Source organism: Anas platyrhynchos, chromosome 8, assembly GCF_047663525.1.
Source record: "Anas platyrhynchos isolate ZD024472 breed Pekin duck chromosome 8, IASCAAS_PekinDuck_T2T, whole genome shotgun sequence".
Classification (NCBI taxonomy): Eukaryota; Metazoa; Chordata; class Aves; order Anseriformes; family Anatidae; genus Anas; species Anas platyrhynchos.
The window spans coordinates 13,124,623-13,149,386 of NC_092594.1; the positions used below are offsets into that span (position 1 = coordinate 13,124,623).

Genomic DNA, 24,764 nt, shown 5'->3' on the forward strand with positions numbered 1-24,764 from the left:
CTACTTAATAACAGCCTGTCAGCTATGTCCACAAATAGGCACACAGCCCGAGGCATAGAATAGTTTGATTAAGGCCCTAATGCTAAGGAAAACATGACTTCTACATATCAAATTACCAAACTCTTACCTCTGCCATACTATTACTTACCACACTGCAAAGTGAGATACTTGGAAATCATATCGAACATCCGAAGCCTTTTATAATTCAAATCATACAACAGATCTTGATGGATAGTTCAGGTATCAGAGCAGCACGGAGGAATTATAGAACAACAGTCTAAAACAACAAATGAGATAGCTGCAGGTGTTGGAGGTCTTTATTGAGATTATAGCACAGATACACTTCTATATTTACCTTTCCACTTTGATACAATAGTTAAAATTGCTTGCTACAGTGCACATATAATTTAGTATGTAAGAGAATCCAAAACTTAAGTGTTCAAATAAATAAATAACCTAATGTTTAAAATTAAAAAGTAAAAGAAACTGTACAATATGAAAAATATAACAATACATAAACATTAGAATCTAAAGTTCTGTAGAAATAAAACTGAAATTTCCCATACATAAACAGTGCAAGAAATAAAATTCAAATAAGCTTCTGACCTGGGAATTTAAATGACTTAATTCTTAAATTACCATGCAGACATAGCATTTAAAGCCATGCTGGTTTCTATTATAGTGTTAATGGTATCCCTTTTACTTTGAAAACTGATAGCCGTTAAGCTCACTGTGACAACTGCTGCCAATCCACTCTTCTCTACAGTACATTATACACAGAGGTATTCTGTTGCATTCAAAAAGTAAAATATTGTATGTTTCTACAGCAAAAAAAAAAAAAAAAACAAACAACAATATTTTACTTCCCCCCCTCCAACATGTTAGCTTTTTGAAAACAATGTCATGTAGTAAAAACGGCAACATTTCCCCCTGTTTAGATGAAGAGAAAGGAAAGACCCCCACTATACAATGGACCATAATCAAGATGTGGTTACTGCCTAGTCAACTTTAAAGTTCAGAGTTTATTACTAAAAAAGTTGAAACCATGGAGATGTTAAAAAGTTTGACCTCTCGTGGAGAAGTGATGAATATAATAAATCTGAAAAAACAGTGGAAGTAGTTTATCTTTTATGTGCATGTGGAACTAGTTTGATATTAACTTGAAGTTTTGTTCAACTTAAGGTTCTATATAAAATTCTCATTGAGGCAAAGACCAAGGAATGCAATTAATACCAAACTGTAAACACGTCATTCATGTTACTCAGAGTGCACATCGACAACAAAGGAGTTCTTCTCAGACTTTGGCAACAAGACTACAATAGGTCACAGCAGCATGAGTTCACATGGAAGACTGAAAGCACTGCAAAAGAATATACTGAAAACACCAAGACCTCCGAGAAACCAGAAAAATCTGTGACAAGCGCCTTTCCTCTTGATAAGACACTTTCCTACTCAACTGCTGCTCTCTGAATGCCTATTTATTATTACTTGGTTTTTACAGTTCCGTAGTCTCAGGTCTCTGTGCTTTAGCTGCATAGGTTGCCTTTAGCTGCACTCTAGCCATTGTAGGTCCACAGGGTTACAGTTCTGTCTGCAGACGAAGACAAGAAGGAAAGATCTTGCGTATGCCATCTGCATTGAATAACTTTGTCCTTGTGCTCTCCTACTACCATAAGAGGAAGCTGCTTCGTGAGGTCCCCTACAGCAGAGGAACAGAAATCATTAGTCACTCCATGAACTCACATCTTAGCTCTTTTTTTTGTGTGTGTGTGTTTTTGTTTAATAAAATTTACTATGTACTTCACCTTGTGAAGCACAGTTGAACTCTCAACACACACACATACAATTTAGCAGTCCAGGAAAAACAAGTTCATAGGAAAAGGGAAGATATCAGATATCTCAACTCTTCACAGTAAGCATAAAAATCTTTTTAGAGTCGATTTTCTAAATGCTGTCTGAAAGCGAAGGCCAACTCATCCAGCAACAGTATTAGTTTTACCATTATCAGCCTCCCAACCCTCCTCAACACAATCACACTTATACACATTTCAAATGCTTCAAGCTTCTTTTTTTTCTCCCCTTTTAAACTAAAACCCTATCTTTTGAGTGAAATTCTTACAACCTTAATATTAAAACCAAAGTTAACCTTGCATCTTTTGAAGTATGTTACCTTGCAAGTCTGTCACCTTTATTTTCATATCATATGATCCCGTGAGCAAGTAGTGAGCCCCTGGAGAGAAGCGCACAGAGCGAACATCACTGGCATGAGGGTGGTAGCTCTGAACCATTCGTCCTCCTCGAATATCATACAACATACAGCTAGAGTCCTCTTGTCCAGTAGCCAGGAGACGACCACTAGGATCTACAGCTACTGAAGCTACAGCACTTCCTACAAGAGAAAAACAACCCCCCCCGAATTCATGTACATTTATGCAAATGTATGTTCTTGCTTAAAAGAAAAGCTATTATATAAAAATACCAAATGCTGGCCTTCTTTTTACTCTGAAACAGCCATACAGCTTTTGTTCTGATGTGCTTCAGCTTTGATGTCTGATAATCACAAGGCAAAAAAGTAGCTAATTTTTGAAAGTATGTTATTTTATTTATTGATTTTTAAGGGAAAAAAACACACATAAAAGAAAATTGGTGAGGATGTCCTTAAGTGCATCTCCATTCTGTAATATATATATCACAGAATATAATATATATATTTTTATTCTTATATATATATTTATATATAAGATATATATAAAAGAAAAACACCCCACACCTTACATTCACTCTACACTACTTAGATGTCCTTAAAATAAGTTTTTATGCAAAAATGATCAGAGGCATGATAGCAAATCTTACCTGTTCCATGAAATGTCGTTCCCACAACGCGAACACAACTTGGCACTCTCAGATCCCAGAATCTTACAGTCTTGTCTTGGGATCCAGATGCAATCATCCAACCACTCCACGTATAAAGTGCTAAAATATGACCTATGAACAAGAAGATTTCTTAATTTGATCAAACAATGTTAATCAAATAATTAAATACTGCAGTTCTGATTATGTTTCTGTATTCAGAAATTAAACAGTCCCATGGAAAACCTGCAAGCTGCATGGTCTAAAATGCCAACAGTATAAGGCAATAGCCAGCTTTGCACCTTCTCTGGAGTGAAGCATGCACTTCCCATTAAATTAACAGCCAGGATATTTAAACAAACCCAACCAGAGTCACCCACAAAGAAAGAAAACAAAAAATACTCCAAATCCCCAAACACAAAAACAACTGGAGCAGTTTTGAGAGGACCAAAGACTTTCTAGCAAGAAAAAGACAAATAAAAGCTTTTGAAAACAAACATTATTTGAATCTAATACAGGCTTCAGAAGTGCCAAAGAGAAACAGCAACATACCAGTGTGACCACTTAGAGCGTGCAGACCTTGTCCTCGCTGACAATCTGTAGTGTAAATATTACAGTCCCCTGCTCCAGCACTTATTAAAATAGCACCACCACTTTCTGGGCCTTCCATAAAAGCAAGATCTCTGATTGTCCCATCATGCATGCTGAATTCCAAATCTGGTCCTAAAATAATAATAAAATACAAATAATAAAAAAAATAAAAAACAAGATGAGGCATACTTTGTTTAGCACAGTTAGCGCTACAATCTTTAAAGCAGTTACAGTGATAACGCAGAGTATTTCAGCCAAGGGCGGCACACTACCTACTATAAACACTGCATACTTTCTGCAGAATATCCCATTTGAGTTATGAGTGTTCAAATAAAAGCTTCAATGATCTTATTTACACCGAGTGTTGCTTGAGCTGCCCACAGTTCCTAAAGCATACCAAAGATGTATCTCTATAGCCAATCCCAGGCAACATTATACAGTAAAATCATATATTTTTGTAAACTGCGGCGAAGTAACAGAACTAAGAAGGCTTCCTCTGCCAGGAGGAAAGGATCATTAAGAACACTGAGTCACGTAGGACAAGTCACCCTGAGGTCAAAATAAAGAAGAGCCACATTCTGGGAATTGACTAGAAGGACCAGGCATAGAAAATAGTATTTGCAGGAAAGAAATACTGGATTTTTAAGATGGGGAAGAAGATGACAGAGGTAGGTAAGGAAAACTAGAACTTGAATTCCTACTGACAATCAAGAACTAGAATTGGGTAAGAATATCCAATTGTTTACCCATGTCTTAAAAAAAAAAAAAAAAAAAAAAAAAAAAAAGACTTTACAAGAAGACAACACAATAGCACAGAATCTTCCAAAACAAGAAAAAAATGCCTGCAATGAAGACAAGCCCAGAATACCCAACTAAAATAAAGCCCAAACGATAATCCCCACTACCAACACCTCTGGGGCTATTTGCTGAACAAAGACTACAGGAATAGTGAATGGGAAAAGGGGCTAAATTAATTCAAGTATTGGAGTAAGAATAACAAAACTTTAATACATATTTATTTCAAGGGTCTTGCCCAATAGTGGATAAACAAGTAAAAATAAATTCTTTAAACTATACAGAGACCTACCTGTTGCATTACAAGTTTCAGCATTAAAAGGTAGTACTTTCACGTATTTATCATTAGAACCAGTAGCCAGCAACTGTCCACAGGGACTCCATGCTACACAGTAGATTGATCCTTTATGATGCTTGTTTCTTTTGAAGCGAACCACAGGTTGTTTAGGAGTATTATAAGCACTGCAAAAGAAAACAGAAAAGCGTGTTTTTATTTGCAAGGAAAGTTGTGTGCTCTAAAACAAAAATACTGCTTTTTTTTTTCCTAGTTTTGGATAACATGACATAGGTAAGACTGTTAGCACTGAAACAAATGCATGGGATCTAAGACAAAATGATCTTCATCCCATTTTATCTTTTTCCCCCTGTCTTCCATTGTGTTTGTGATTAGGCATGTAAAAGAACTTACAGGATCCCTTCATCTATAGAGGGCTGATAAAAATACAGAAATTGTAGCTACATATGAATGAATGAATCCTTATCCCCAGGCTCCTAAATTGGTAAGATTTTTCTAAACAAGAGACAAAGGCTACAGAGTCAACTGAATGTTTCCCAATAGTTAGAGAAGTAAGGTGTGTGAGAGGAGACTGTAATTAGTCGATAAAAAAGCGTCTGTCCTACTGAGAGAGTTTTGCACTTTTTACCGATCAAGGAGAGGTTATCTGGGCTTCAAGCCCAGCAAGCCAGGTTGCACTGAGTATCAGAAAAATCAACAGCTTTTTTTGTTGTTTCATATACTGCCAATAAATATTTCAGACTTAAACTTCAAAGGCTACTTTACTGATTATATTCTGGTGGGGAAAAAAATAAATTGGATTACTTATTGAACACTTTAGAAGCCTGACCACAAATTCTAAACTGAAAGGTCTCCCAGATAAAGTCACTGTGCATACTTGTAGCTCCCTCAAGTTAAGTTTTAGACATGTTTTTCCCCTCTGGTCCAAGAAAATAACGTATCTACAGTAGAGACATGATGACTATTGAGATGGCAGTATTTTCTTCCAGGTGAAAAAAGAGGCACACACATATCCCTCTATTAAAAATAAGGGTTTTGAGGGGGAAACGAGAAAAAAGAAAAACTAACAGAAAAGACTAGGTAGCCAGTAAATCACAAAGGACCCTTTTCTTTTCAAGGAGCTTAAGTATCAGGAAAACAGTCTTTAAAATAACAAGAGACTCAGACATAGTCTGTAACTTTTCTGTAACAGCTGGATTTGTTGATTTCTCCTCTGTCGAATCTGTCCTTCTGCTAAACACTCCATCTCATTAAACCCACCTTTGTTCTTGCTTAGGCTGACACATGCTTTCTTCTCCCACTTTTACAACCAAAGTACTGAAAGCAGAAGCGATCAGAGTAAACAGAGGCCCAACCACAAGGGCAAAAAAAACACTTATATGGTAAAGCTGTAGTACTGCAGCAAAGCATCTAGCACATAACAGAAGAGAACAAAAACTAGTCCACAAATACACAAATTCTTCAGTAGATTCTTTTTATTTTTGCTTGTCAGTTCTGGTTTTGAAAGAAAACATTGCACTATTTATGACAACAAAATAAAGGTATGAAACATACAGATTTCAGTAGCTACAGGGGAAAAGTGCTATGACTCAGGAAAATACAGAACTATACAAGCTTTCTTACCTTGGGTCAATTACTTCTGGGTAGGCACACACTCTCAAAGTTTTAGAGTTGGAGCCAACAGCATATAAACTCCCACTGGGATGAAAGGCTACAGCTCTGACAGCTTGTGTGTCTTCTAGAGTATTAATGCAAATGAACTGTTTTTTTGATTTGTCATCCTGTGTAGAATGATCACAGTCAGATTAGGCTCTACAATATCAAACTAGACATTTAAGTGTATTTGACTTATTTTTTTTTTTTAGAATAATTTATAACTATTATAAGTATTAAAAAGCAGTAGCACCAGACTAAACTGAGGGATTTGTAAAACAATGTCTATTCCTGGTCATGGAATTGCACTCTTCAAGAAGTTCTTTACCTCAACTCCCTCTGAAGCTGACATTAGATGAACATTTCTCAGTTTCCCTCCAGGCTACCAACAACTCTCCTTCTTAACAGCCCATCTCAGAAGCCTGATATTATGATTTATTTGTGTGAACGTATTTGATCTGGGTGTAAATTGTAAGGAGAGCAAAGGTACATTTTTAATGAAAACAGTCCAGGTCAAATGATTTATAAAACAGATATAATACTAAGCATAAGAACTTTTCCACCATGCAGTTAACACTTAAAATAATTTTATAATTCAACTTATGCAAAACTTTATTACATTGTCCTCCAGAAGGCTTCATCACCATCTTTCTAATGTTTTGGTTTCATTTGTATGATACAGAAACTTTGGAATGTCCTCATTGCAAAGTTATTTCCCTAGAGTTTGGCCATACTGAGTTGAGTCAAATGATCTTAATTTTAACCTGGAGAACACAAAGTAATCACCTATTACACTGCTGCTAATTATAGCAACAGCAGTTAGTACAGTAAGTATTCTTGCAATGCTACTGAGCAAGTTGTCAGCACCCACAACTTCGAATTTGAAAGTATTGACTCTGTTGCCCTACATCCCCAGGAAGCAGGACAGAAATCATTAGGTTCAATTTCTATACAAAGTAGCTTCCTTCGTAAGGAGGAGAGATTACAGCTTTGGGGCTACCTAAAAAGCAGAGGAAATAAGTACTTAATTACTGATAAGCAGTTTATGTAATTCCTGTGTATCCTAATTGTTTCACCAACAGAAGTAGTATTAATTGGATAGCTATTTGCTGATTCAATCAGCAAATCATGTTACTGGACCAACGAGTTAACTCTGCAGTAGTTTTTAGGTACAGACTCGGAAGAGACAAATGCAAGGACAGTCAAATGGAAGCTGTAATCAGGAGCAGCTTTATTATTTACAGTGAATATAAGGTACAATAGATTAAAAAACAATTGAGTTACCGCTCAGTGTTCTTTTTGCCACATTTTAACACCTCACATCTAGAATACTGCCTCCAGTGCTGGGCTCCACTGAAACAACTAAGGGACTGGATGGAATCTCTGTTACACATGGAGAAGCTAAAAAAGCTAGGACTGTTTGCCCTTGAGAGAGAGAGAGGCTTGAAGGGGGCTGGTGGGGCAGATTTCATCAGTGAATACTCCTCCTGTCCAGTATTTATAAAGACAGAGCAAGACTCTCTGCTGTGGTATCCACTGAAGGGCAAGAGGCAATAGACAGAAATTGAAATGCAGGAGGTTCAATTTAAACATTTCTGTTGTTTTAAATACAATAAAAAAAAAAGGGTGGTCAGGTGGTCAAACACGGATGCAGGCTGCCCACAGAGGCTGGGGAGTCTCCATCCCTGGAGATGCTCAAAACCCAACTGGAACAGGCCCTGAGCAACCTGCTCTAGTTGGATCTTGAGTAGTTGGTTTGGATTCAATCTCCAGAGGTCCCTTCCAATCAACAGTTCTGTGATTCTCAAAGTACTACATCAGCCAAAATTCAGTGTAAACTTCTGTTAACACTGAGAGCATGCTGCATACTCAGGATAAAACACTGAATCTTGTGAAAACATACCGCAAATGACAGTAAGGAAACTCACCTCATCACCTCTTGTCCTACTTAAGCTCCCTGAAGAGTCGTCCAATGGTGGCTGAGTGACAGCATGTTCTGATGCACTGTTTTGATTTGGTGAAGAATTTGAATTCATAACAAAAACAAAAAAAAATAAACAACAGGAGGAATAGATTTGTTTATAAATATTTTTGGACTGAAGTTACATTAACTCGTACTGAGAACTAACTTAGGTGGACTAGTGTTACGCATGTCTGATTCTTTATCATTAAACTACCGTTTTTGCAAGATGTTGCCATTTTTTGCAGGTACTCCAAGTATTGAATGAGTCAAAGAAAGTTAGAAGAAAAAAACAAGATTTTTGTTTTCATTCCATAACATACACACACTTGGAAGAATGGTTATTTCTTTCACATCAGTGGTACCTTTACCTAAGGCTGGATGTGGCCTTGGCCAACCTGATCTAGTGGCTGGCATCCCTGCCTCTGACGGGCGGTTGGAGTTAGATGATCTTTAAAGTCCCTTCCAACCTGAGCCATTCTATGATTAAGGGCAGAAATCCAGTTGCCACTCTGTCCTGCCTCTCATTCTTTTTAACTAATATTTCATAAGGGGAAAAAAAACAACCACCAAAAAAAGCTTTCAAAAGCTTAGTAGAAATACAAAATAAACAAGAACTATACAAATAAGGTGGAATAAGAAGAAATTAAAAATAAGTACACAACATAAACCACAAATAACCACTATTTCTTGCATCTTAAAACATTGATTTTTATCATCAATATAAAAATACCTAGGTAACAACAGTCATTAACTATATACCCCCAAATCAACAACAAATTAACGTGATAACAAAACAAATACAAACGGCTCTTCCCTCCTAAAATAGGGGGATTTCCAGTCCTAAGCAGTTTCAGATAACTTACGTTTGGTTCCCCTGCACAGGCGACTCTTCAGGAAAGGGTATTTGATTAGCTGATCCACGTTTTCGAGGAGTGCTTGTGTTAATGTTTTGGCCATCAGCCGTTAGCCTCTGAGAAGCATCTGAAGGTGGTGATGTAAAGTTACTTGCTGGGTTAGTAGCTGCATTCCCTCTGCTCCCATTACATTGCTGGCTAAGTGTTTGCACATCATTTCCAAGACTGTCCATACCTATATTTAATTCTCCTAGCTTCTGGATAGATCTAATATTAAAAAAAAAAAAAAAAGGGGGGAGGAGACCAAACCAGGTTATTATGAGACCTTGACAAGGCATAGGGGTGGGTGAAGAAGGAAGTTAACAGATGTCCCCAACCTGTTAAGAAACTGCTCAGTAAGATTCTGTTGCTGGTCAGCTCCATCTTCTTGGTTTACACCTCCTTCCAACAACATTTGCTGGTACAACTGACGTTGCTGCTCCTTTTGTTCTAAGTGCTGCTGGTAACGTAGTCTTTGTCTGTAATATTCTTGAAACTGCTCTGTTGAATCACGAAGCTTGAAAGAAGTGAGAATTATTAATGAGAATTAAATAGTTAGTTGCAGTAGTTAACCTAAATACTTACACTCCGGTTCACTACTTCACCACATGCATCACAAAGCCATCAAATCGTCCTCTGAAGAGCAATGCTTTCGTTTTCCCCTAAAAGCAGATATAATTTACGTACTAAAGAAGGAAATCCCTGTCTTTCTGTACTGTTGAAGTAGTTCTGCCTTTGTGCCTTATTCAGGACAAGACTGCTTTTGCCCATAAAACTCCCAAAGTAGTAATTAATATCAGAACAAATAAGTAAACCAAAGCTGAAAATAAAAGGAAAAAAATAGAAGTCGGAAAGCAACATAAGCTACTTTCCAATTTCCAAGTAATATTTCCAGTGTAACTTTTGTATTTTCTGCTGTGTTGACACCTCCCTGCTATCAATCTGCCATTTATCAACATCAAAATAAGATGCAGCACTTCTGGACAAAACAAATTAGCGCTTCCTTTTCCATGATCTCTTCCTATTTATGTACTATCTTTGGTGTCACCCACTGCCAACTCCTCAGGACTCTCTGCCATCTGCACTCTCTGATCCTCACTGTCTCCCTCTGTCACCAGTCCCAAATACTACCATCAAAACCAGATGAGAACAAGCTGAAAATTAAAAATGGAACACACAGGAAAACGAAAGAACTTCGGTCCAAGGCCAGAAGTATCAACAACTGTGCCATGTGTTTTCCCAAGAAAACTAATCAAACACCGTTTTTACCAACTAAAAGGAAAAAAAAAGCAGTATAAGAAAAAAACGTTTCTTGCTTAAAGAGAAATGACATCTTTGTCATCTAGTAGTTTTCTATCGCTGCAGCACTTGTAAAACATTTACCACATTGGGTTTCCAAAGATCAAAATTGGGCAATTGTCTTCAGAAGTTTAACAAGCATTCTCAATATTTCAAATACGTAAGCTATTTCCTGGTCACTGGGTTATCCTTTTAAGGAACAGGTATATTCTGGCCAATATTTCTTTGCATGAATGACACTTGTTTGTTGCAATTGGATCTGATGCTTGGATTGTTTAGTCTGAGTAATAACACAATAACAATATATATAAGATAAATTATATAAAGATATAATAATGATCCAACACCTAAACCTAAAATGTGTTGCCCAGATGTTCTTTTGTATAAATCCTGCCGTATAAATCAATCTTTCCAGGAGCAATACAAAAATAAGAAATAATGAAAATATACATAACAGAATTTCTTTCTCACATATACCACTAAGACATAGAAAACAAGAAGCAATTGGACTGGTGTTACATTCTTTTATACATGTGTACAATAGTCTGGCCAACATATTCACCTACAGTATAGCATCTATTGTCTTCATTCTCTCCCAGAAATCTTCCCCCTGGTTTTCTGCCATTTCAAGTCTGCTCTGTCATAGTTCTAGTTAAAGCTCTTTCCTCTCGCCCTTATTCCCAATCCACATACACAATTCTGTTGCAGTGGCAAAGTTATGCAGTCCAGTCCTTGTGTTTGAAGGACTCTGGTAATCCTCCCATAGCCCCATTGCCTCACTCAAGCACCCAGAGTCTACAAGAGAATAACCCCGTCAAGACTGGACTGGTTTTCAGTGCCATATAGATGTCACAAGCCAAGACAGGAGTTTACTTAAGAAAATCAAACTGGAGTCTGCAAACCAAACAAACTGCAGAGTTGATGTTATTTCAGCACTCAAACATTTAGCGCAAATATTCAGATGACATAATTCATCCTTACTGAAATAAGAGGCAGATATTTAAAACTGTGGAAAGGGAATAGAATAGGTAACTATTCTCATTGCTTTCTACTAAACTGCTACTTTCCTTTTTCCACATTGCTGTTAAGGAAAAAAAGAAAGCCAAGGCACAGGGCCTTCAAAAGAATAATTTTTATTTATTTATTTTCGAAAAAGGTTATGCTATTGAATTCTGAATGGCAAAGATACATTTACTAGGGAATTATTTGATTTTTACCACTGTATTCTAGACATTAGGTGGCCTGTGAAACTTGCTATTAACACCAAAATCGCAGACTACGTGCCAGATTCATGACTAAAACACTAGGACTCTTAACCATGGTTAATTCAATGTTGCTGGTGTTGAGTACTGAAGTCTTTGTTTTAAGACACAGGCAATAGTTTAGCAACACTGATGCAAGAATGCACTCATCAGGTGCCTTGTAGACTGAAGTGATGGCAGAACTTCATATAATGGAAAAAAAGAAATTTGTCAGAGATGTAACATTGTGTTTTCACTTGTTAATGTGAAAACAAGATTTAAAACAATCCATTGTCATACATGGAGTTCTCAACACAAAAAACAAATAATTATGAATGTATCAGAACATAGCTCAAAGGGCCTCATTATTTTTAAATAAACAACCACTACCTCATTTTTCTCTTGTTTGGCAGATCCCTGACTCTGTGCTCCATTAACTGGCTCATTTTCTGGAACAGAACTCTGGCACAAAGTCTCGCTGCTGATGGGATGCTGTGGCTCCACGGGAGTATCACTTCTTGTCGCAACATGGAGAAGAAGAAAAGCATAGAAGCATAAAAAAGCATAAATGAGAAAAATTGTGAGTAGAAAATCCCCTGGTAAGACAGGTAATATTCTAGAGTAAAAACTGATAACAAAGTGTGCAACCTACTTAAGTCATAAAACTGAAGATACTGCTTCAGAAAAAATTGATTGCACTAAAAAGAAGCCACACCCAAACAACAACAAAAACTAACAAACCAAAAAAGTAGAGAGGCACTGTGATGTGCCAACATTTTCCTAAATACCTTAGCATCATGCGATATCAAAGCCCTCTATTTTCTATCCTTACACTTTAGTTACATACCTTTAAACTAACCATGTGACTAGTGCTTTCTAGCAGGTATTAAGTTTTAATACTAATCTACCAATCGATCAATAGATAGATTAATACTAACCTACTGCTACCAATCTAAATTGGTAAGCTATGCTTAACATTCATCAGATTGAACATTCTTGAAAGTGTTATTTAGGAAAAAGTTTGTATGAAATTGGCCATCCTTATATAATAAAATATTTCCCATGGAACACCTTCCAAAATGCTTTAGCAAGCAGTAAGTGCACATAACACATTAGAATACTTGGATTCCCAACTCCAGCTTTGTCAGCTTACAAAGTCCTATTTACTCAGTGACTTGGAGCAAAGCTCTTTAAGGTTATTCTGAACTCTTCGTTATCTCTGTGTGCTAACAAAAGTTACTTAACTGACTAAAAGACAAGTAACTACTTGCCAAATACAATTTATAAATATAATACCATATTTCTTCCATATCCAAAACGATGGAGGGGCTAGATACCGAGAAAACTTAGCTTTCCAGCTTGTACCCTCACAAATACTGCCACTTCAGTTGGATACACAATCCAGAATTGGATTTTTCCTGAAAAATATAATGCTGTCTTGAAAGCTATCTAGGGTCATTCTGAACTTCAAGAGATTCATTGAAAAAAAGAAAAAGTTAAGATCTATCAAATTCATTTAATATCGTATCACATTCAAATGCCTATACAAATGGTCTTCAGAAGATTGCAGTAAGTTACTGCATTTATACAAAACTTTTAAAAAGGAACAGAATTACTGATCAAAATAAAGGCCAAGCAAAAACTTAAGTGTTCAACTGACAAGTACTATTTCTCCTTGTTACCAAGACTTTTCTCTCAAAAGGGTAAAGTAGAAAGGCAAAGATTTCATGTGTTATTTCTTAATAAAGAAGTCAACTTTGCAGTCTACACCGCATTAAACAAAGTTGTTTTAAGTTATGATAGCAATAAATGTTAAATACCTCTAAGTCCAATATGAAAAAAATATCAAGTCCATCAGGATTTCAAGTTTCTGTACATCTAAACTTTAAGAAAGTCCAGCTTAAAACCAGAAGGCTCATGACCCAAATATGAAAATCTACTTTTAATCATAAAAGTGTAAAAAATGAACTCCAGTTACAGTTTTACTTACAAAAGTTAAACAATTATTTCAAAGTTACAATTATGTTCAAAAATACAACATGTGTAAGAATCTAGTAATGTAATGTGAGCCAAGGTAAAAAATAAAGCTACAGTTGCACTTACCGCTCAGGTGACTCTTCAAAAATACTGTGACACTCAGTATTCTCAAGCATGAGACTTCGGCTGAGATTCTGTACTCCTGGGTAATGGAAATTAGCAAAGGAGTGCGACATTGGAGAAGTTTTGGTCCCAAGGTCTGTGACTCTCTTATCATGATTTGTTAATCCACATGACAGCCCATCTAAGGCAGGGTTTAGGGAACGGGTCATGTAAGCATCAGCAGACTGAGGCCGTCTCATTGGGGATGATGGATATGGAGAAAGCTTGCTGATAAGAGGTGTCAAAAGATCAGCATATGCAGCTTTTGTAGGCTTGAGGAGTTTATCAACATGAATATTAAGCATCTTTTGTTCAAAAGCACAGGAAAAAACAGTAGCTGGCAGATTCTGCAGCCATGACAATAAGCTAAGGTCCAAGTCATCACACCCATTACCGCATAAGAGATCGATGCCCAGCAATACTTCACTTTCTGTAATTTCTTCTCCCGTTGCTTTACTCTGACAGAATTCCACACAACATTCATAAAGCAATCCCTTCATTACAAGCTGGAATAAACGATTGTTACTTGCTTTGAAACCAGCTTCACTCAGTTTCCTATCAGCAGGAATAAACTCTGCCACCATTACACAAGCTTCTTCAAAGCAGTGCACCCGGGCTGTGCTGGGATTCCAGTCTTTGAATTCTGCATGGTTGGTCAAGCGAGGCAACGTGAGCAGCAAGCAGAGTTTACTGTAGTCTTCCTTAGAGGGACAGTATTCTTCCAATGCATGTAGGCACTGCACAGCCTCTCGCATTGTGAATTCCAGCTACAGAAATATTGAGGTGAACAGTAGTTGGTAGCACATATGTTTCCACAGTTTTCACAGTTAGTTGAAGAAGAACAAAAAGTAGTGGAATTTCTCCACTACCATTCCTCTATTACTATTACTGTCTATAGTTAAGGAAAATAGCACATAATATAGAGACCGAAATTGCTGGTGCAAGTACAGTTACAGAGTCAAATTCCTGGATGTTTTGGCTTTCTGAAATCCCTCCCAGCCCCACTCCCAGTCTCATTGCCTACAGGTCTACGGAACTTTCATGTCACTGCATGTTTTACAGGTTTAACATTTTAAGCCAGCAGCTAAATAGCTTCAATTTTATTGTAGCACAGAAGGTTAATTCCACTCACAGGGCCAAATGAATTTCTTTTTTCTTTTGTGTGCATGTGAAAAGCTGCATATTTCTCTAGTTTTCAGTGAGTAGCAACTGTAGGTTGTGTTTTATATCAAGGTTTTCTGTTCTCCAATCATAAAAATGTAAAAAAACAAAACAAAACAAAGTTCAAGAAGTTAATCTCTGAAGATAAGACCTCCAAATGAATACACGGCTTTAGTAGAAAGCTTGTTGAAGCTAAAAGCCAAAAAACATGCTAAGTACACGTAACTTAGTATTTTTAGTTACAAAGATTTTAAATATGTATTGAAAAAATCCTATCCACGTTCCCTAGCACATTCTCGATACACCAACCTTTTATCCACAATATGTCAACACATTTGTTAACATTCAGCACAAAAATAAACATACATCTGACTTATTTTTCCCTGTGCTGTTATCTAATAATCGTGAAAAGATAGACTGCTTAGTGGATAAGCATGCATTTCCTTTGCAACAATAAAGACTGACTTTAAGCTTTCTCTATACTGTCAAGGCGCTGAAGTTTAATATATATGTAAAGGGACAGATAATTAAAGTTAATCCAGTTTGGATAAGAAAATCAGTCATTCTAAAATTACTATAATCCTTTAATTTAATAATTTATGTTAGAAATTTATTATTCTGTGTTATCAACAGAAATGATACACTAATAACCTTCACAACCTGCGTGCCTTTTCTGTCAGTGTGAGTTGCCATTCATGTCCCTTTCTATACTAAGAACCTAGGTTCACAGCTACTGCTGTTTGCACATTTAACTAAATCAGTCCTTTGTGACCACATCTGTTCCTTTCAAAAAAAACAACAATGTCCTTTCTCTCTAAAAGCTACAGAAATTATGTTTAAGATTAATTGAAACTAGAATCTTTCGTTTGGACCTGACTCTGACAATAAATATCCCTGATTCTCAAGCTTGCTTCAGAGTACTCCTGAAAAGAAGCATTGTACTTTAGCATAATGGCCTAAAGTAAACTTCAAAGATCAGGACCACAAAGATGACATGTGGTCACTGATCTATACTGCTAAATTTCAAGCAACCCTTGCATATGAAATTCTATTTGAGACCTGGCAATCACATTCGTTTCCAAAGGACATCTATTTTTTTTTTTTTTTTTTTTTAATCTATGAAACCATTTGGTAATAGGTAGAATTTGTGTATTAAGTGTGGGAGTTTTCAGTTTGCTTTTAATTACAATATCTCAATAAGCTTTTTGCCAACAAAAACAAAACAAAACAGAGAAATCTTACATGCTGAGGCTCATCCTCTGCTGACATTGCATTGTTTACACATAAGGCTTCCAAGAACTTCTGCTTCATTATAATGTAACGAAATCTGCAGGTAAGAAGTGAAATGCAGTGAAACACCACACATCTCGATCAAATAGGTCAATATTCTCTTAGAGATGAGCAGGGTATTTTACAGCTACTTTTTGAGGTAGGCATAGAAATTGCAGTGACAAATAACTCTGATCAAAGTTCAACAAATTGGTAACCTAAACATTTTAGCAGATTTTTTTTCTATTATTGCTTTCAGAAACAGCACAGTAAAAATAATTGAAGGGTCACAAGTAAAATAAGTATAGGAAGCATACTCCCTTCTTAAACAGAAATGTGATAGCTCAGCCGACTGTAAAAATAATAGTACATGTAGTACCGTATTCCAAAAGTATGCAGGAAATGAAAACTCATTACACATATTTTGCACATATTTTGCATATATTTTTCACAGTTTAAGTTTAAAAAAAAAATCACAAAAACCTGAACTCTAACATACATTCTATTTTACCTTTTCTTGTCGAATTTTTCCATACATTCAAGAGGCTGAATAAATTGAAGAACCTCATCCCACTGACCGTCAAGAATCAACTGCCTAGTAAAAGAAAAAAATACTGCTTTAATTTCACTGGACAAGTACAGCTTTCTTCTAAGCAATCAGCTCATTTAATATCACGAGTTGTATATTTAGATGACAAATGAATATTTAAGCATACAACAGGTGATCAACCTGTCTGGAAAAACTAATGCTTTGTACAGATGTTAAGTTGACATATGCAGTAAGTGCAAAATCCAAGTCCTTTCTCAGTATTTTGTATAAGATAATTGATTATTTTTTAAATTCTTGCTTGAAAAGTATAAATGAAATACATTTATTCGATTAAGACATCCTGAAGAATGAAAATGGACCTAAAGTTTTAATTGTATAAATACTGCTGGACCTATTTTATACCAAGAGGGGCAGGCCTCCAGTATTAGGAATGTAAAAGGAACAGCTTGGAACTAACTACGTCAGCAAAAGAACTTCAACTCCAAGACCAGTGTGTTAGACTGCACAGGTAGATTAATTTTGTTCCTTCACTTCTTCATAATGCACAGTGTTCTCTGTAAAATGTCCAGTTCTAGAAGGAAAGGCTGCATTTCTCATTAGATGTATACTGAACTAAGAATGAAACACAAAGTATTAATAATTGCAATCTTTCTCTAATTCTGCTTTCATTTTATTCCAATATGTGTAATTTTATCAAAAGGAAAGCCACATGAGAAAAAATGTTAAAAATGTTTTTACAACCAAACAAGATAAGAACAGTTGAATAAATTGTTTTCTTATGCTTCCAGAAAAGTTTTTTAAATACCTTCGGCATGAAAAGGAAGACTGCAATGCTGAAGACCTACAACCTACCATTTACAATAACTACTTTTCATAATTTAGGAGGGTGATATCATTTATGGTAAATCACACAAACTTTCATGCCTTGATGACCTCAGGCACCCCTTTCATATTGCTAACTTTAAGAGAAACCTAGGTATTGTTTCAAAATACAGATATTTTTAAGGGGAAAAGCTCTGGAAACATCTATACTCATCCCAGAGCATAGGGCTAGAACACTGAAAATATTCTATTTATATTAGAAGTCAATAAACTACATGCTCAGTTCATGTGACATGGTAAGCAGGAAACAACAGATCGCTGCTGTTAACAGAAGATCTTGTTCTCCTGTTTACGTCTGCTCGTGTACTTTTTCTGACTTAACCTGTGCTGACACTGGCCCTTGTTAAGACCCCTTCCTACTTTAATTCACTAGCATGCCAGAAAAATAACCAAGGTCAAAATGAATGAACACACGAGGGAACAAAAAAAAAACAAAACAGAAAAATGTAACACTAAAACCTCAAATGTAACTCTAAAGCCTATGTTGATGCTTAGTCAGTTACTTCAAGTGACTGAAGTTACTTCATTACCTTCAGAGCTGGAACTCAACAGGGCTGGACCACACAATTGGAACCAGGAAGAAGCAGAATAAGATGATACCTCCTATTTAGTGGCATGGGGCTGCCCACGGAATCATAGCCCAACATGCTTTCATGTACGTGGTATTTAAGCACTGGAGAAAGAAGTCCTACCTTAAAAAAAGCATGTCATCTGAAAACAGGCCATTAATGACCCCACTTTCTTTCTCAAGTGCCAGCATACTGATATGAAGTTTCCTGGAGTTCAGAAAGTCTAGAATTAGTTTGATTATTTCAGCTTCTTTAACGTTCACTGTTTCTTCAGCCGTCATGATGGCAGCCTAAAAGGAAAGAGAAGAGAGAATTTTAGCCATGCTCAGTATCTTATTTTATGCTTGTTTAACAAATCATGGCTACCATTTTTTTCTGTCTAGTCTTAAAGGGCAGAACATCGTAGCATTACAAAAATAAAATCCAATTTCCTAATCTTGTTTATTTAAGAGGTTGATTATGAAGCCACAGTTAAGATTAACACTGCATCTTTGTATTTCTGTGCTTTGCATGTAGGCCCAGAGAAACAGATCTACAGAAGCTTCAATCCTACCACAGTATGGAAGTATTGCTGTTAGTGAGTATACAGTATGTAAAATTTTATTGGACTATCTGCATGTCAGAAAACAAGCTCAAAAACCATGAATCAAGCCAGTTATGTCACTATCTAGATATCTCACATGTAAACTTAAATGCTTCTAATATATCCAAAAAGCAAAGCCCACCAAAAGGCAGTTTCTTCACCCCCTTTTTTGAAGTTGTAAATGGCAATGATGCTAAAGCTAAAGCTTTCTATTCTTTCTTTGTAAGGACATCTACCTCTGTCTGCATGCTTTATGAAGAATCTAAACCTGCAAACCCAAGCCATCCCAGGCCCATTTAACAAGGCCCATTCACTCCCCTGTCCCTGGGTGCTTGGCTTCTTCCAAAAGACCCAGCAGCCTGGTGGCTACCTGGGTATGCACGGCTTCCCACCCAGCAGGGCTCAGCTGACATCCAGGTTCCTGCAAAAAGGAAAACGCTCCCCTGCTTTCTGCCCCGCATCCCAGACACTTTGCGCTGAGCTGGGCATACACTGAAGGCCGGCGGGTTTGGCCTGCAGGCACAGGGCCCTAACGCTGACAGGGACCAGCACAGCTGCGCTCCGTGGCAGAAGCAAAGCATCCAAGCGACTTAAATCGATTATGAGAGCGCACAAAAGAAGAGAAGCTGGTATCTGTGATGAACCCCCCAGCAGGAAGCATTATCCCCAGAAACAAGGAAAGTAGAATGAAAGTGAGAGGAAAATGAAAAAAGGGAGATTAGCACACAGAGCAAAATGTCCGCAGTAAGGAGTTGGAGTTACCCTAATTGCTCCCCCTTTTAAGTCAAAAGTCAAGATAAAAACACTGCTGAATTCCTTCATCCAACTACTTACTTCTGTGAAAGTTTGAATAATTCAAATAGGAGACTCCAAGTATTACATGGTAATTCATTAATTAACAGAGACAAAGGGAAGAGAAACACTCCAGTGAAACCTCTCACTGTTCCTCACAAACCAGGGCTACTGAACTATAAGAGACACAGAAAGTGAGGCATTAATAGGATTTTTTTTCCATCTTCCTCACAGTTATATGCCAGCCTTTTTCCAAGGAGGTTTTTGCATGAACTTTTGACTAGGAAAGCATTTGATTATAGCAGCACAGTTTATTTTGGAACAACAGAGACCTAGTTGTGCCAGATGAAATGGCCTAACTTCTTTTTTAAAATGTCTGTGTTTAATTCTTATTTTAGTCACAGAAGACTCCAATCACCAAGCGTTTTGACAGGTCTCATGGAAGACTCACCCAGAGACCACGTGCCCGCTCCTGCCTAGTAAAGTCAAAAGAAAAAAAAGGAACATCTGGCATGCAGCATGCTTTTCTGCAGGAAAGAAAACAGACAACACACAAACCTAAAGCCAGCACATGTAGAAAGATGCTTTTTCCTTATGTTTTAGCACTGTTTCCATTTCCCCTTTTTGGCAACCGCACAGGGATTTTTGTTCCCAGAGAAAAAGAATCAACTCCATTCTTACAGACTGGGGAAGAAATCAACACAAATCTAGCCAGCAGTTTAGCATTAACATCTTAATTCCCCACCTAGTGAGTTTGCATTTCACTTTTATTATACTTTATTGTGTTGGTAGTTTTCATGTAACTTACATGAGCTTCCTTGCCAAACAACAAAGTAAAACTTAGGCAAAGCTGCATGGAGAGTCGCCATAAAAAAACTACTAGAATAATTCGCACTAATATTCCCTTTGAAGAAAGGAACAAGTCCAGCTCTCTCTTCAACTATATCCATTGAACTCAAATCTGAATAGGAAGCCACCCTACACAGCTTCAAGATGACCTTGAATTATTCATATAGGCTGTTGATGGAAAAGCGAGCGTAACACTCAGTACTTTGCTTAAGAGTACAACTACATTAAGTAAAATTTAACATTTGCAAGAAGTAGTTAGCTTCCATTTTCCATTAGAGTTTTAACAGGACTGGTTTGTCCTGCATGTAGATCCTTTTGCCAAGTTCTAAAACTTATGTTCTTTTGCTTTATTTATATCATCCATATAAATCGGATAATGGATGATCAGCACCCTCTGTTTTATAGGTCTAAGTAATGACACTTTTGGGGTCCTGCTAAGAAAAATGAAATAAATAGATTTGAAATATACTAATAAGCTCATAAATTAGACATATGTTGAAAATACCTAGCACGCATTTGATGTCAGAGGAACACTCCTATTGACATACAGCTAGAAAACGGTAAACCTACTATAAAAGATTTCCACTTAATTGAGTTTTTTTTAGACTGATGAGTCCAGGCTTCTCTGCATTATGCTGTCAAAATAGTAAGCAGCACTGTAACACCATGATGAGATCATAAATATACATAGGTTTACACATGACACTATGAAATAAATCAGTTATTCTGACATTCGGTGGGGTGTGTGTGTGTTAATAAATAAATAAATAAAACGAACAGCAGGGAAACGCAATATAAGAGCTCAAGCTGCATCCCAGTCCACCCCACTGCATTGCTTTCTGCCAGCCCATATGGCACGTAGCGTCACAATCCGATCAGCTCAAGCACTAATACTCAAGAACAAGTGAAGCGCAGCACTAGCTTGAGATATAAATGAAGATAAATGTGTATTAAAGCTTAAAATTTCAGGTGCCTTCTACTGACGGGGTTTTTGCTACAACCATTTTTTCTTACCCAACCTTTGTAGAACAGAACTTTTCCACACTCCTGTCCCCTAGTTCTGTACTTCAGCACGTTTTCCTCCTAAATTAACCTACAGCACACACACAAAAAAAAACAAAAACCAACAACAACAAAAATCTTTCCTGCCACTAACCTGACACACCTTTCCTCTAGCTTCAGTGGACAAGATGTCCTTTGAACAGGCTCTTTGGAACATCATCTATCTATTTGTATATTTTGTAGGGAGAAATTCCATTCTTGTTCAGTTCTTTTACTTACGTTCTAAGAACAAACCAACAGCAAGAATCCTCTCACGGTGCTATAATTTTTTAAAAGAACTATTTTCCTATGATTAAGTAGGCCTGCAAACACAGTATTTTGGGAAAATGCTTATAAACTGTGACTTTTAGGTAGTCTTTAAGGTACGTTTTCTAGAAGAAATTGAAAATACATATGTAATCACATGACAGAAAGTAACAGTAAGGTTTAATATTCTGAAATAGAAATGAATTGCAAAATTCTAAAATAATTGTTATTCCAATGCCTTAATTGCCCAAAGCAGACCACTTGCTAAGAGTATACACTATGCATTCACAAAAATAGGCAAGGCATTTCAGAACTTCTCCCTTGTATTTCTGGGTGGTTGGAGATTACAGTTCGGATCCTAGCTGTCACACTGACAGAGACCAGCCCTGCGTTTCGAACGTGAAGCAACACCTCATGAAAAGTCTTGCTTAGCCGACTTCAGTGACAGCTGTAGTGCATAATACAAAACCTCAGCATCTCCACGAGCTATTTGGCATCAGAAATTGAAGTGCTACGTATTCAGGCAGCGGACAGCTCTGCAGAGCGCTCTCACCCCTTCATCCCCCCGCAGGAACTTACATCCGACCCTGCGGCCTGCCCAGCGGCTGCTCCGCGGTCCCACCACGGGGGAATTGGGGCCTGGGCAGTACCCAGCGGCTCCGCTCCTGAAGTGCCCTCAGTCATCTTCCAGTTACTCTACAATCGAAAGAAAGGTCTGTGGGCCAACGCTTTTTTCCAGCTGGTTTCCACAGCAGCGAGCGCAACTCAATCACAACCATTTTAGCCCACGCCACTCCAGGATTTGTACCTCCAGATGAGCTGCACTGAGGACACGAAGCCCTTCGCCACTTTGCACAGCTCCACTCTCTTCGTTTTCAATAGCCAGGGGTCCTCTGGGGCTGACCCCGTGCCCTGGCTGCTGCAGGGGAAGCACCACACAGCTCAGGGCGGCCCCCACCCAGCTCACCCTGCTTTGGGGGCGCCTGCCTCACCGCGGGCGCTGCCTCCCAGCCAGCTCACACACACCGAGCACCCCGCACACCACAAAGGCGAGAGCAAACAGATGGCAGCACGGGGGCTGCATGAGGAAGGCAGGCACGGAACGAGGCAGCGCCCGCTGCCGCGCCTTGACACAGCCCCCAGGCGGCTTCCCCTCCGCCGCTCCCGGCACCAGCCCTGCCCGTGACACAGCGGCCGGGTCCCCGCCGCCCCCACAGGGCAGGGCAGGGCCGGGCAGGGCAAAGCCGCCTCACGGAGCCTCCCCGGGCCCGACACACGCCGCCAGCCCGGCCAAGCCGCCCCGCGGATGCCACAACAAAGAGACGGCGGCGCCGCCACCGCCCCAGACGCCGCTGTGGGCTCGGCGGTGCGGTGCGGGGCTGCGCTGCCCTCCCCTCCCCTCCCCTCCCTTCCCGTCCCTTCCCTCGGCGGGGGAGGCGACAGCCCCTGCGGGCGGCCCTGCCCAGCCCCACCCGGCCCCTCTGGCCCCGCTCTGCGGCGCTCACCCGCGGGGCCCCGCGCGGCGACGGCCGCTGCCGGGACGAGAAGATGGCGGCGGGGCGCGGCGGGGCTCGGCTCGGCTCGGTGCCGCTGCCGCTGGCGGTGCCGCTGCCGGCCGGGGTCTCGCTGCCGCTCGGCGCTGCGGCTGCCGCCCGGCCCGACGCTGCTGCCCGGCCACCAGGCCCCTCCCCGAGCCGGGGCGGAGCGGGCGGGGACCGGGAAGGGGCGGCCCGGCGGGGGCGGCGGGGCGGGCCCGCTGCCGGCGCTGCCTGACGGGGCTGAGGGAGCCGCTGAGGGAGCCCCGCGCCAGGTGCGGGGTCAGCAAAGCACAAGCACCTCGCACCTGCCCCGTCTTCCCCCTTTAACTTCATATTCAGCTAAATGTAATGCCTGTTTGTAATTGTCAGGAGAGGGTAGCGTCTAAGGAAGATCAAGGGGAACAGTCAATAAGCTCTCTCTGTGTTCACATAGAGCTGTGAGGTGAAATACAAAAGTCACGCTGAGGTGCCAGTGCTGTACGTGGACAACACACGGCGTGGATACAGCAGTGCATCGGCAGGCCCCATCAAAATGGAGACTGACCATTTCCTGACAGAGAACATGTGGGACTGCAGAAGTAGCAAAGACCTGATATATCTACATATATACACATATATTTTAAATAACTTTCGTGTATACACGTGTCAGGTTGTCAGGGGTTGACAAGAAGCTGAACTGGATTCTCTCTCACAACGATGGTTAAAAATATGAAGTAGCAGATGTTCAGCAGTGAGCTGGTTCTGCTCACAAACTGTTTTGCTGAGAATCAGCCAAAGGGCAGCAGGGAAATCCCCTCACACCGTCCTCCTCTCTCTCTGGAAAGGAATGCACAGAGCTGCACTGAGCTGTCCTGCAGTCCGTCTGGTGAGGAGCAGCCCCGGCAAGGTGCCACCTGGCTGCGCAGCAGTGACTGCAATGGAGAAGCGGGGCTGAGGCACCTGCTGGCTCCTTCTGCACCACCCAAGTCCCAGCATCGCGCCCAGGAAGCTCGGTTCTCCAGTAAAACACTGAATCCTTCCTCCTGCTAATGAAACTCTCACTTGTTGCTTAGTTACATCTGGAGGCATGGATTAATAGACAAATTAATTATAGAAATGAAACTGCTTCCCCATACAAGTGATACAAGATAATTTGGTTGTCCAAACAAAGCTGTATGTATAGCTTTGCTGAACATACATTTGGATGAGTCTCCTTTAAACTTTGTTTAACAAAGCTAGGGCTGAGCACATCTGTTTTTAAATTTAATATTGATTTTACAGCGGTGTTACAGTGGTTTACCAATCTTTTTGTAATAATTTTGTGTTCAGTGGAGGCCCTGAGATCAAGCCTGTGACTTCACCTCTGGAGTTATGGAATGGAAGAAAGAGGTGAGGCTTTTTCCAAGTTATAGACCCAAAAAGAAGAGTTTTTTTTTTTTTTTTTTTTTTGTTTTTTGTTTTTTGTTTTTTGTTTTTTGTTTTTGTCCCTCCTGCTCATAATATAGGGCCTTTCACAGGAATGTACTAAATTCCTATAGTCTGGAAAGAGATTTCAAGAAACAAGT

At 39.1% G+C, this 24,764-nt stretch overlaps 1 protein-coding gene across 5 annotated transcripts; it reads right to left on the reverse strand.

The window, feature by feature from the left end:
• Positions 1-295: 295 nt before the first annotated feature.
• WDR47 (WD repeat domain 47) lies at positions 296-23,395 on the reverse strand. Of its 5 annotated transcripts, XM_027463666.3 has the most exons (17): positions 23,188-23,395; positions 22,262-22,378; positions 18,274-18,440; positions 16,661-16,744; positions 16,123-16,207; positions 13,684-14,486; positions 11,971-12,097; positions 9,379-9,557; positions 9,237-9,268; positions 9,011-9,128; positions 8,113-8,188; positions 6,155-6,312; positions 4,529-4,698; positions 3,403-3,573; positions 2,854-2,985; positions 2,171-2,389; positions 296-1,699 (listed from the first exon to the last, which is right to left on the reverse strand). In XM_027463666.3, exons 2-17 carry the CDS (start codon positions 22,364-22,366, stop codon positions 1,557-1,559), a joined length of 2,769 nt encoding a protein of 922 aa, XP_027319467.1. In that variant the 5' UTR covers positions 22,367-22,378; positions 23,188-23,395; the 3' UTR covers positions 296-1,556. The 5 variants fall into 5 exon arrangements, with proteins under 5 accessions (XP_027319467.1, XP_027319465.1, XP_027319466.1 ...); XM_027463664.3 differs by having other exon boundaries at positions 9,011-9,268; positions 23,188-23,393; XM_027463665.3 differs by having other exon boundaries at positions 9,011-9,268; positions 11,971-12,094; positions 23,188-23,392.
• Between the last annotated feature and the right edge of the window lie 1,369 nt (positions 23,396-24,764).